At 46.0% G+C, this 12,775-nt stretch overlaps 1 protein-coding gene across 1 annotated transcript in view; it reads left to right on the top strand.

The window, feature by feature from the left end:
• Positions 1 to 12,775, top strand: part of SMS (spermine synthase) — a 711,777-nt gene that overhangs the window by 678,098 nt on the left and 20,904 nt on the right. Inside the window, exon 10 of the mRNA XM_078657845.1 lies at positions 1,681 to 1,796. Within this exon, the coding sequence (XP_078513971.1) occupies positions 1,681 to 1,796 (116 nt within the window). The remainder of the gene's footprint in view (positions 1 to 1,680; positions 1,797 to 12,775) is intronic.

The following is a 12,775-nucleotide window of genomic DNA, read 5'->3' as shown; positions in this document are numbered from 1 at the left end:
GCATGTACTTTTGGATTAAAAAGATGGGAAGCCTTCAGCCAGATGGGCTCAATGACAGGTTGGAACTCACATGTTTCCTATAAACTTTTGATTGATGAGAAAGGATTTGCCCTGCAGGGGCAGAGGACATTGTGCTATTCATAAAATGCTGTCAGACATTTCATATTTTTGTTATATATGAGTTGTGTTATTTCCAGTTTCCATTGGTGTTTTTATGTTGGGCGATAAATTACCTCTTTAACGCTTAGAAGTCTGGGATATTCAGTGAATGTGAATGACCATTCCAAAATGGCCGACCGTTTTTACCCTCAGGCATTAATGTATGAACACAAGCATAATATACAGCGTTTCATCTTTCAGATTTTCATTATGTTGTATTAGAATGCATTTATTCAGCATAAAATACATGTGTCTAACCGATTGAGGATGCGTAAAATATTCAAACTTAATAACCTCGAGCAGGTCGCGCTATTCAATTATTTTGGGTGAATAGGTTTGAACTTTATTTTAGCTGAGTAAACACAAGCGAGATTATCTGGATTTCGTGTAGTATTGCTTAGTTTCGTGTATAATCGCAATGTAATTAGTCTTCACACGGCGATCACGTGATCGGTTGTTGACCTATCAGATCAGTTATAAGGGCCGTTAGCGTTAAGCGATCTGAATGCAGCAGGCATTGGACGAAAGAGCAGGAAGCGGAGACGCTACATTTCACTGTAAGTACGGGTGACCTAGGTCACAACTAAGCGAGAGGAACCTTTTGTTAGTTTTCAGCGCGTTATGGTTAAGTTAAAAGACAGCTGGTTTTAGATTTCGAAAATTCATAAACCTCCAGCGCTCGAATGTAATGTGGTGGATACGAGACAGGCATTGAGTAACTCGTTTATGTAAAGTTAAAAATGTATGATTTTTGAGGCTATGTAAACATTGAGAACGTAGCTGGGGCTCATTATGTATTCTTTATTCTTTTTCCGTAGAGACCCCCGACGAAGGGTCCTGTTGTACCCGAAATGCATTGGGTCAAAGTGTTATGTTGTACGATTGAAACCTGCTAAGAATTGATAAATGAAGTATTCAATGAGGAAATATCATTAAAAATACGAATAAAAATGACATAAAGGAAATTGTGTTTGAAGAATTTTCATTGGAAAGATATATGATGGATTAAGAGGACCAGAAGTGGTCCGTGATAAACCGTGTGCACACCCTAAATCCGAGGATAGTACCCCTGTTCTCACCTATCATTCAGTATCTGTTTGTAACCCATTATGGTTGGCAAGAAATATTCTTCTTACTATGACCTGCCTTGACTGTGTGTCCTTTGAGTCGGAAGGAAGGGGGATTTGGGACTAAAAGTACAAGAGCCGCTACCGTGGTTTTAATATTTCCTTCTGCATACTATGTATTTGCATGTTGCCTCAGAGTTTCTGTGAATACTCCTGTAAGCAGCTCTCTGCTGCTGTGGCACAAAGAAAACTGAGAAGTCTCTATTGATCTATTTGTGGGAAATTCAACTGTTTCAATATTTAATAATAGCTGATGCGAGGGACCACAGTATCTGAACTGAATTTCAATCCATGACTAACTTAATTAAGATGCTTCTGTTCAGTGTTACAAACAATTGGATAGTACATTTTTGCCTGGTATTTTAACAAGATTCTCCTTATGCTTCTCTTACAGGGAAACTGTGTGAACCTGACTGAAGCTTTAACACTATATGAAGAAGAGCTGGGCAGGCTTTATTGTCCTGTGGAGTTTACAAAGGAGACTGTGTGCGTTCCATCTTACATGGAATTGTATCCTTCGTGAGTGTGGGATAGTAATTCATGGTAATCAAAGGCTGTATTTTCCATTATTTTGAAATGTTTGTTGTACATGGACATTTGTGAATGGTGGGACTGTCAGATGTCGCATTCCTGTTTACTTTAGATCTGAGAGAAGATCTGGAGAGTGCTACCCGTAGCTGTTTTTGGATAGCCTTTTTTTGACTTTTGTCGACTTCCTTTTTGAGTCTTGGACTCCTGGTGCGTCGATGATGTCCCAGCGTAGGGCCGGCTTCAAACTGTGCAGCTCCTGCCATCGGATGGTGTCCGTGATGGTGCCTTGTGTGTCTCTGGTGCCTGGAATGCGACCCCAACCCGAAGTCGTGCTCCGAGTGCCGGGCCATGAACTTGAAGGCTTTCCAGGAGCGGTCCCGAAAGCTTTTGTAGGCCCGGCTCTCAGCTCCGTGTCGCTCCCGTTCCTGTTCGAGAAGAAGGTCCCGAGAACGGACGCGGAGCCTGCTTTCCTCCTCGCATTCCAAGTTGGTGAGTTCAGGCAAGAATAAGAAGTCGAAGAAGCACAGACATTCTTCGGCTTCTCCTCATCATTCAACCAACGTAACACGAGACTCTGAGTATCGCTGCTCGAAAGCTCCATCCTCTTGAGTCTTACTCTGAGACGACTCCACGCCTACTCACTTTTCTGGGAACCAGAGTGTCTCCTGCTCAGATCCAAAAGTTCTATTAGACCCTGTACCTCATTTTTGGGCAGCCCGGCTCTGCTCAAGCGGCTTCCCTGTGTTCATGCATGGTTCTGATTTGATGCCAGGAGCAGGGGCAGCTGAACCCTTTAACTGACCAACTTGAAGACCCCATGGACTGGCGGATGGACCTGGGTCAGGCCAGTGTTTCGGACACCCCCCTGACACTGACTTGCTTTCTCCCCCTACCATGGCTATGGAGGAGGGAGCATCCTACGCCATGGTGGTGAGAAGGGCGGCTGAGGTCTTGGCCTCTCTTCGGTGGCAGTCAGGACTAACCTCCTAACAGAGGTGCTTCAGCCAGTGGCTACCACTTCAGAATCCCTTTTGCCCTTCAATGAAACCCTCACATATGTCCTTCTGGACACTTGGTCTAAGCCCAGCACAGGGGCTCATGTTGACAGGACAATCGCCCGCTGCCACTGCCCTGCTCCGGGTGACCTAGTGTTCCTGACGCAACATCCCTTCCCTGGGAGCTTGGTTCTCATCCTCATCTTCAAAAAACGCATTCCCTTCTAATCCCCCGATAGGGAATCCAAGAAGCTGGACCATCTTGGGAAGAGGATGTTTTCTTCCTCCAGCTTGGCATTGAGATCGGTGAATACCGCTTGCCTCTTGGGCTGATACTCCCATACCATCTGGGATACTGTTGCGCAAGAGCAGTCTAAGTGCTCAGAGGAGGCCCAGGCTGTTCTCTCCCAAGCAGTTGCGGACGGGAGAGACTAAGCCAAATTCACCATACAATGTGGACTGGACACAACGGACTCACTGGGCAGAAGGGTTGCCTCGTCATAAGCACGCAGCCTGGTGGAGGACATCTGGCTTTTCGGGGAGATGTCCAATCGACTTTGATGGACATGCCCTTTGATGGCACTTGCCTTTTTGGCGACAAGGCAGACTTGGCTCTTGAGCGCTTCAAGGAGTCTCGAGCTACGGCCAGATCCTTGGGCCTCACGACTACCACCTGTCCCCCTCAGTCTGTCTTTCATCCCTTTTGTGGCTATGGAAGGGGTGCCCTGCCACTTCCTGTCCAGACCAGCCACTGAGTCATGCAAGCTGTCCAGCCTCTGCGTGGTCGTGGATGTGGGACTGTTAGTCCTGACATCATTGGCGTGAGTCTCCCTTCCATTTGTTGACGGATTGCCGCCTCTGTTTTGACATATTGTTGCTGGTTGTATGTTTTGGGCCCTGTGCCACTGCTAATCAGTGCCACAGTGCAAGTGCTCCCTATGTTAAATTGATATACTGATTGGATTCCATGATTGACTTATTTGATCTACTGTCAGCCCCTAGTACAGTGCACCATGTGTGCCCAGGGCTTGTAGAGCAAATGCTGCTGGTGGGCTTGCAGCACTGGTTGTGCCACCCACAGAAGTAGCTTGTAAAGTGTGTCTCAGGCCTGCCATTGCAAGGCCTGTGTGTAGTCTGTGACTACCATGTCGACTTGGCCAAGTGCACCCACTTGCCAGTCCCTAAACCTTCCCTTTACTTCATATTAGACACCCCTATGGTAGGCCCAAGGGCAGGGTGCATTGTAAGTATAAGGTAGGGCATGCTCTGATGTGTGTAGCATGTTCTAGTAGTGAATGACAGCCATTTTCTTTTTTCACTATTAAAGGCTACCTGTTCTCATAGACTAGAATGGCAGTGAAGATTGTTACATCCCTGCAATCCTAACTGACTCAGGGAACATGGTAGAAATTCGAGTTTAGTATGCCTGAACTCAGAATAGTAAAATACATCTTTTAGTAAAGTTTATTTTACTATTCTGTGTTTGCAAATACCACTTTTAGAAAGTAGGTATTTGCTTGCCTAACCATTTGAGCCCGCCTCTGCTGACTTGTGTACTCCTTGTCTGGGTTAGTGTGTGACAGGACTGTGGAAATTCCAGGAGACAGTCTGGGACAGCCCAGTGGTGAATAGGGAGATTTACCTCCAGCTGGGAGGGGAGAGTGCACCTGGGACCTGAATAGGGCTGTGCCTTCCCTCCACAATGCTGGCTCCACCCCCTGTGGTTTGTCTGATGTCTCTGCCCTACACAGTGAAAGGAGAAGGGGAATCTTGTCAACAGAGTACTCCAGAGCTGCATCTTACCTCCCCTGTGCTGGCTCCACCTCCTGTGGGGCGTCTGATGTTTCTGCCCTGCACAGTGAAAGGAAAAGAAGAGTCATGTAAACACAGTGCTCAGGAACTGGTTTAAACTAGGCAGAGGCCTCTCTGCCTGCAGAGAACAAAGGATTTTTTGGTATAAATATTGGGACCCAATCCCACAGACTTTGGATCACTTCTGGAACAAGAAACCTTTCTGCCAAGGAGAAGAACCAAGGAAGCTGCAGGAGTGTGGACTGCCCCTCTGCCAGTGTGCTGTTTGCTGGGTTGGCCTGCAGTGGTTGCTTCATTGCCAAGGGAAAGGAGAAGGAACTTTGTAAGGACTTTCATCTACAGAATATTCTCCAAGGGCTTGAAGTGTGCTTGCCTCCTGCTGAAGTCTCAGGGCCAAAAGACTTCATCTCCAGCTCCCTCCTGAATTTCCTTGCTGGGAATTCTGACTCCAGTCACTTGCGTGCCGCTGGGAGCTGGAAGCGCGACGCATCGAGAAGAAGCGTGTCGCCGCCGCAGCTGAAATCATCGCAACGCCGGAGAAGCGAGAGTTCATCGCATCTCCCTGGAAGCATGTGTTCATCGAAGCTGTCTGCTGTCGCATCGCCGGAGAAGCGTAACGCATCGAGAGAGCTGTCATCGCATCGCCGGAGAAGCGCATCGCAGGGCCTGTCGCGGCTCCAAAGTACAGAGTCGTCGCAAGGCTGCCAGGGCGTCATCGCATCGCCGCATCAAGGGCGCCTTCTTCTCGCATCGCAACAGGACGAGAATCTACGCATCACCTCCGCACCGGTAAGGCTCACGACGAGTCCTCTACTCTGCGCAAGCATTGAGGAAGGACGCAACCGTTCCCCCGGGTCACGGAACCGATGCATCTCCCCTTTTGCGAGCCTTTTGTTCACTTTGCGTGTCGCATCTAAGAACTTTGTGAGAACTTTGTCGTATTTACCATCAACTTGAATTAAGAGACTTTTATCATCTTTTAAGTAACCTTTAGTACTGTATTGTGGATTTTTGTCGTTTGTGGTCTTGTGTTTAAGTCTATATAAAGAATACTTATTTTTATTAAACCTGTGTTGTGTCCATCTGTAGTGTTATCACTGTATTACTGTGTATATTCACAAATGCTTAACACACTGCCTCTGAGATAAGCCTGTCTGCTCGTGCCAAACTACCAAGGGGGTGAGCAGGGGTTATTAAAAAGAGTAATCCCCTTATCCTGACTTAGAAGTAAGGGTCCCTATTTGGACAAAGGTGATAACCATTGCCAACTAGAGACCCCCAGATCTAACAGGGACCTAGCATACTCTTGGGACAGGGAGCCAGTGGGCAGGCCAGTCCACCCTTTACACTCTTGCCACTGTCTCCAAACCTTCCTAGTCCAATGTATCAGGCCCATCATTAGTCAGTTGGAGGCAGGATTCACCATCATCTCCTCCGTTGGCCATCTACGTAGATCCACAAACTTCCACCCACCCTGCATTCCCCAAAGTCTCCTGATAAAAATGGTACCTCACTTGTGTGGGTGGGCCAAGTACCCACAGCAGGCAAGGGCCCAAAACGTATTGTGGAGACATCAAGATTACCAATCCCAAAACAACCTGTTTTTGCAAGGGGGGGTCACCTGGGTTTTTGGCCTCTGGCTCGGCGGCCATGTAGGGAAACCTACCAAACCCAGACACTTCTGAAAACGAGACACCCGGGGGAGTCCAGGAAGGTATGGCATGCGTTGATCCCCCAACGTTTTCCTACCCAGAATCCCCTGTAAACCTCAACTTTAGCAGAAAAGAATCACATTTTCTCATGTTTCTTTGTGGGATCACCGGGCTGACACAAATTTCCCACCACCCAGCATTCCCCCATGTCTCCCGAGTTGGTTTTGCAAGGGGGGTTCTCCTGGGTTTTTGGCCTCAGGCTTGGCGACCATCTATGGAAACCTATCAAACCCATACATTTCTGAAAACTAGACACCCGGGGGAGTTCAGGGATGTGTGGCTTGGATCCCCCAGTGGTTTCCTACCCCGAATCCCCTGCAACCTTCAAACTTAGCTGATAAAAAACACATTTTCCTCACATTTCTGTGTGGGATCACCGTGCCGGCGCAAATGTCCTATCACTAAGCTATTGCCCCTATCTGTCTTCCGGGAGACAGAACAACTTTTTGGGGATAGGAGGCATTAGCATGACCCTTCTCAGCAGCCCCATGCCCTATGAATACAAAAATCAACATAATCCCTGATTGCTAGTGGGCTTTCTGCCCCCCTCGGGGGAAAGATCAGGGACTTTTGCCCCCATCTGCTTCCTGGGGGAGTCAGAAACACTGTGGCTAATTTCTATGAATGGTGGGGGCATTGACTTGCCCATTCTGGGCGGCCCCACCCCTACATATAATAAATAACATAATCCCTGGTGCCTAGTGGGCTTTCTGCTCCCTACGGAGGCAGATAAGGTGCTATTGCCCCCTATCTGCCTCCCGGAGGGACAGAAAGACTCTGGCAATTTGTTTGGGGTTGGGGGCATTTGCATGCCCATTTTGGGCAGCCCCACCCCTACCTATAGAAAAAAAACAATCCCTGGTGCCCAGTGGGCTATCCGCCTGCCCCTCGGGGGCAAGTCAGGGGCTATTGCCCCCATCTGCTTTCTGGGGGGCAGAAAGAATGGACTTTTTTGGGGGGTGGGGGAATTGGCATGCCCATTTGGGGCAGCTCCCACCCCTATGTACACTTAAAAAACAATCCCTGGTGCCTAGTGTGCTTTATGCCCCACCTGAGGGGCAGATCAGGGACTATTGTCCCATCTGCCTCCCAGTGGGGGCAGAAAGACTGTGCAATATGGAGGGGGGCATTGGCATGCCCATTTTTGACAGCCCCTAACCCAAAATCTGCTCTATAAATGAATCCCTGGTGCCTAGGGCGCTTTCTGCCCCCCCCTTCATTAATGATGAATCAATATCCAACCACACAAAAATAAAACCGGCGTATGATGAGGACAGATTGTGGGACCATGTCAGATGCTGCAAAAAGGTTCAGAAGGTTGAGGGATCCTGGATCTCCTTTGTCTAGAATCATGTGGATGTCATCTGTGGCAGTGATGAGTGCTGTTTCTGGACTTTTGTTGGGTCTGAGGCCTGACTTCCTGTAGTTGAGGAGCTACTGGTTGCTGAAATGTTTGTTGAGGCATCAATTGATAAGCTTCTCTAAGTTTTTGGACAGGTGTGTTCGGAAGGAGTTTGGCCAGGTTTGAGCAATACCTATTGTAATAATGTGAAAAAAGTAAAAAAGGCACCGAAATTACGCACCCCAGAATGTGAGAAATATTTTATTGAACGGTTACCCTCCTTGTGAAATGCCTTTTTGAAAGAATTAAAATGGCATTTGGCCTTTTATACGGAGGAAAAATGGAAAGGCAATAGAGATATTCATATCCTAAAACATGAAAGTAATATTTGAACATCAGAAGATAGGTTCTCAATGGCAAATCGCGTATACAAGCTTAACAAAATTTAGAAGTACATTTTCAAATGATCGAAGTAGTTGATAAATCGTATAAAGGAGATGACAAGTAATTCATCACCAACAAGTGAAAATAATTGGATACGTCTGTTAAATATATTGGTGCCCAATCCCTTGAAAGAACAAAGGTATTAATGCTTTTACATTTAAGAAACAATCTATTGAATACAATTCAAATAACATGGAAAAGTAGGCAAGAGAGGATAATAGCACATTAAATGATTCAGTCTGCTGAACGGCACCGTAGCCACCATCAGCTATAACAGAGAAAGAAAACAGACTGCAGAGAGAAAGATTAAAGAAATGGCTCATGAGTATTTGCATAGTTTTTGGGAAAGAGACATGTTGAAACTTAATGTCACTATCATGTGAAAATAACTTGATAGGACACTTTCACTTTGGAGACAGATTTGACATAGAACAATGGATTTGAAATGCCAGGTGTAAAAATACAATATTACACATTGATTATAGGTTTAGTTAGCTATGGTTTTATAGTCTTTTAGCCATATTTAGCATTTAATGAAAAAACATTACGTTTATTCGCACTTGATGCAGGGGATTCCTGACCCTAAAATGTACTGAAATGTTGTGGATATTTTACAGAGGTCGAATTAATGAACTATTGAACTTATGTGGAAATACTTTATTGAATATTGGTTACTGTTAATACATTGTTGATTAATTTGATGAAGAATACCTTTAAAATAAATGTCTTCAAAATGCTGAATTCATTTAGAAAACTTTAATTGATGACGCATTAATGGAGAGTGTTTACATTATTGGAAAATGTCCCATATGTAAAGTTCTCCCTTCTGGTTCTGTGAATGAGTGTAGATGACATGTTCACAATGATACAAGCCCAGTGATGTCAAGGATCTCCACAGTAACTGATATAACTTGATAATGCACACTGTTAAAAAATGGGGGTCTCTAGTTGGCAATGGCTTGCACCTTTGTCCAAATAAGGACCCTTCTTCCTAGTCAGGATAAGGGAGTTACACTCCTAAAATAACCCCTGCTCACCCCCTTGGTAGCTTGGCACGAGCAGTCCGGCTTATCTTTAGAGGTAGTTTGTAAAGCATTTGCACATAACCAACAGTAATACAGCGTAAGCACTACAAAAGGACACCACACCAGTTTAGAAAAATATCCAATATTTGTATATACTTAAAACAAGACCAAAATGATAAAGAGCCACAGTACAGTACTTAGAAATCTTCAGTTAACAAAATAACCTTGAAAAACAGTTTGTTGATGTCAATAGCTCCAACCGGGGCTATCACCGCGTAGTGAGCAAACAAATCCAATCAGTTCTGGATGACTGCAGTGTCGCGGGCCAGCTACGGTGTGGAGAAGACCCGCAAACAGTACCTTTTAGAAATGCAGGGTGTCGGCGACCTCTTGTTGAAGTTCCGAAAACATGGCGTCCGCAGGCGTCTGATCCGGAAGTCGGTGCAGGAGTCGTTTGGCCCTCGAAGTCACACGCGTTGCAGATCAAGTTCCTCTCAGGTGAAGTCAGGAGCGCTGGCGCCGGCAGACGTCGGGTGCTGCAGTGCGAAGTGCAGCGCTGCGGTGTACGGTGCTGCCAGGTCGCGGTGCGAACAGCAGCTCGGTGGCAGCGTCAGATAACGTCGTTGGTGAGACCAGGGTCGCGGTGCGAGATGACGGTGGTGCTCGTCATGGTGCTAGCAGCGGCGTCATCGTTGCTGAAGAGCTGTCGTCGGCTGACGAACTGGAGTCGATGGCACCGGTGTCGGTAGGCCAAGGCTGCGGTGCCAGATGAGGACGGTGCATCGTGTAACTTTACGAGCGTCATCATCGGTGAGACCACGGTCGCAGTGCGGCGTTGTGACGGTGCCCTCTGCGGTGCCGTCAGGACACTGAGTCGCCAGCGTCGTCGTCAAGTTGCTTTTCTTCTGTTGCAGCACAAAACACACAGTTTCCAGTGCTGAGGGCAGAAGAGCTTGAAGTCTTTGCTGTTCCTGAGACTTCTTGAACAGGGGGCAAGCTCTATCTAAAGCCCTTGGAGAAACTCACTAAAGTCGATTGCACGAAGGTCAGTCCAACCCTTTCACTGCCCAAGACAAAAGCAGCCACTGCAGGCCAATGCAGCAGAGCACATAGCAAAGTGGTAGTTTCTCCTCACAGCTTCTCCAGGTCTTCTTCTTGGCAGTCCTCTTGATCCAAAAGAGTTCTAAAGTTCTGGGGTTTGCGCCCCAATATTTATACCACCAAATCCTTTGTCCTGTGAAGTCAGAGGGTCCTGTACCTAGTCCAAACCAGTTCTGGTCAGTCTTGGAGCACGTTGTTTATAAGACTCCTGTTTCTCCTTTGACAGTATAGGTCAGGGACATCAGATGCACCACAGGAAGTGGAGCCAGCATTTTTGTGTGTACAGGGTACCTTCAATACATAATCACCTAGCTGTGTCCAGTTTCTTTTGCGTGTGAGTAATAACTATTCCTTAGTGATAAGTAAAAAAACATTGCCCCAAAATTATTCAAGCTATGTAGTTGTGGGGACTATTCACTAATTTGGTATGTAGACCAATTCATGCAGACGTGCTGTATCGACTTCTCCTGTTGGTTTCTCCCAGTTTGATCTCAAGTCTGTCACTCATGAGCGGTTCTATGTTTGCACGTTTGAGAGCAGGCGAGGCACCTATTTTTCTACGGTTCGTGCTCCTTGTCACTTTTCTTAGTTCGAAGGGAGGTGTAGGCTTCATAGGTCATTTCCTTCCCATGATTAGTCACGATCACTTTCTTTAATATCTTAACTCTTGGCATTAGCAGAGACTTCGTGCGTCTTCCAAGTCGACCTATATAGTCCTCCTGCCTCGTCGGTCGTGCTTCGTCCCGCTATCTATGAGTAAGTGTATATGTTGGTTGGTGTGTGACTAACAGGGTATTAGGTTTTATTGTAAGGTACTGTATGTTCTCAAACACATTGTATGTACACTGCAATATGAATTGGATTATTATCTATGTTTGCGAAAGGATATATACATAAGTAAAAGTTTAAAAAAAATGAAAAAATATTTTTGATACAATAACGAAAAAAAGAAATAAAATGTACAAATGAAATAAGGGATTTTTTGTCGTACCTGTATTTATTTGAAGGGTCTTGATTTAATGTTGTGAGTTTTGGCCATATAAGAAATTATAATTTGACCACGGGGGAACCTTATTAGTACAATCAAACTGTCCATTCTGGCCTATGGGAACAGGTAGCCGTGCAATAGTGAAAAACAAAATTGTCTGTAATTGACTATCAGGACATGCCACACACACCAGGGCATGTCCCACCTTTCACACACAATGCACCCTGCCCACAGGGGTACATTGGGCCTTCCTTAGGGGTGACTAACATGTAGAAAAGGGAAGGTTTAGGGACTGGCAAGTGGGTGCACTTGCCAAGTCGACATGGCAGTCCCAGACTGCACACAGACTCTGCAATGGCAGGCCAGAGTTACACTTTACGGGCTGTTTGCGTGGGTGGCATAATCCAGTGCTGCAGCCCACGAACAGCATTTGATTTATGGGGCCCGGCACGCGCAGTGCACTTTACTAGGGACTGACACATATAGCCAATCATGGAAACACCAATCCATAACACATTTTACAACAGGGCCACTTGCAATTTACCACTGGTCAGCGTGAGAAAAGTGCGCAGAATCATTACACCAGCAAAAACCGAGTCAAAATCGGGAGGTCAGAAAGCAAAAGCTCATGGTAAACACGCCAAAAGATGCCATGTCTGACACACACGTACTGATATTTACTTTATAGTTTATAGGTTAGACCTGGCATCTTTGGCATGTTTTCCCCTGTTTTTTTGCTTCTGGCCTCCTGTTTTATTGACTGTGTGCTGCATTTTGTTCAGGGCACTTTACCACTGCTGACCAGTGCTAAAGTGCAAGTGTTCCCTGTATAAATTGTATTGGCGATTGGTTTATCCATGATTGACATATTTGATTTACTAATAAGTCCCTAGTGAAGTGCACCAGGTGTGCCCACTGCCTGTAAATCAAACGCTACTAGTGGACCTGCAGACATGTCTCAGACCTGCCACTGCAATGTCTGTGTGTGCAGTTTTAAACTGCCATTTCGATTTGGCAAGTGCACCCACTTGCCACGTCCAAACCTTCCCTTTCACTATATGTAAGTCACCCCTAAGGTACGCCCAAAGCAAGTCCCATGGGCAGGATGCATTGTATTTAAAAGGTAGGACATGTACTGTGGTGTCTAACATATCCTAATTGTCCAATACTGCTAATTTAGTTTGTCACTATTGCAAGGACTATACCTCCCCTTGAAATATCTTTTAAGTGTAATTTCCCATTGGGAGCAGATGGAGATTTAGAGTTTGGGGTCTCTGAAATCACCATTTAAAAAAACATCTTTAAGTGAAGATGGTTTTTAAACTACATGTTTGAAAATGTCACTTTTAGAAAATGGGCATTTTTTTTCTTAACCATTCTGTGCCCTTTGTCTGTAAAAACCACGTCTGGGCTGGCTCACAGTTGGGCTCTTATGCATTCACTCTAGACAGTCACACAAATGGAGCTGGGGTGTGCCTTGCATATCCTGTTGGCCCATCACCAGGCTGATTGGCCTTGTTGCGCTAGAGTGGTGGAAGG

Source organism: Lissotriton helveticus, chromosome 8, assembly GCF_964261635.1.
Source record: "Lissotriton helveticus chromosome 8, aLisHel1.1, whole genome shotgun sequence".
Lineage (NCBI taxonomy): Eukaryota > Metazoa > Chordata > Amphibia > Caudata > Salamandridae > Lissotriton > Lissotriton helveticus.
The sequence above is the reverse complement of the archived record's forward strand: the minus strand, read 5'-3'. Positions and strand labels throughout refer to the sequence as shown.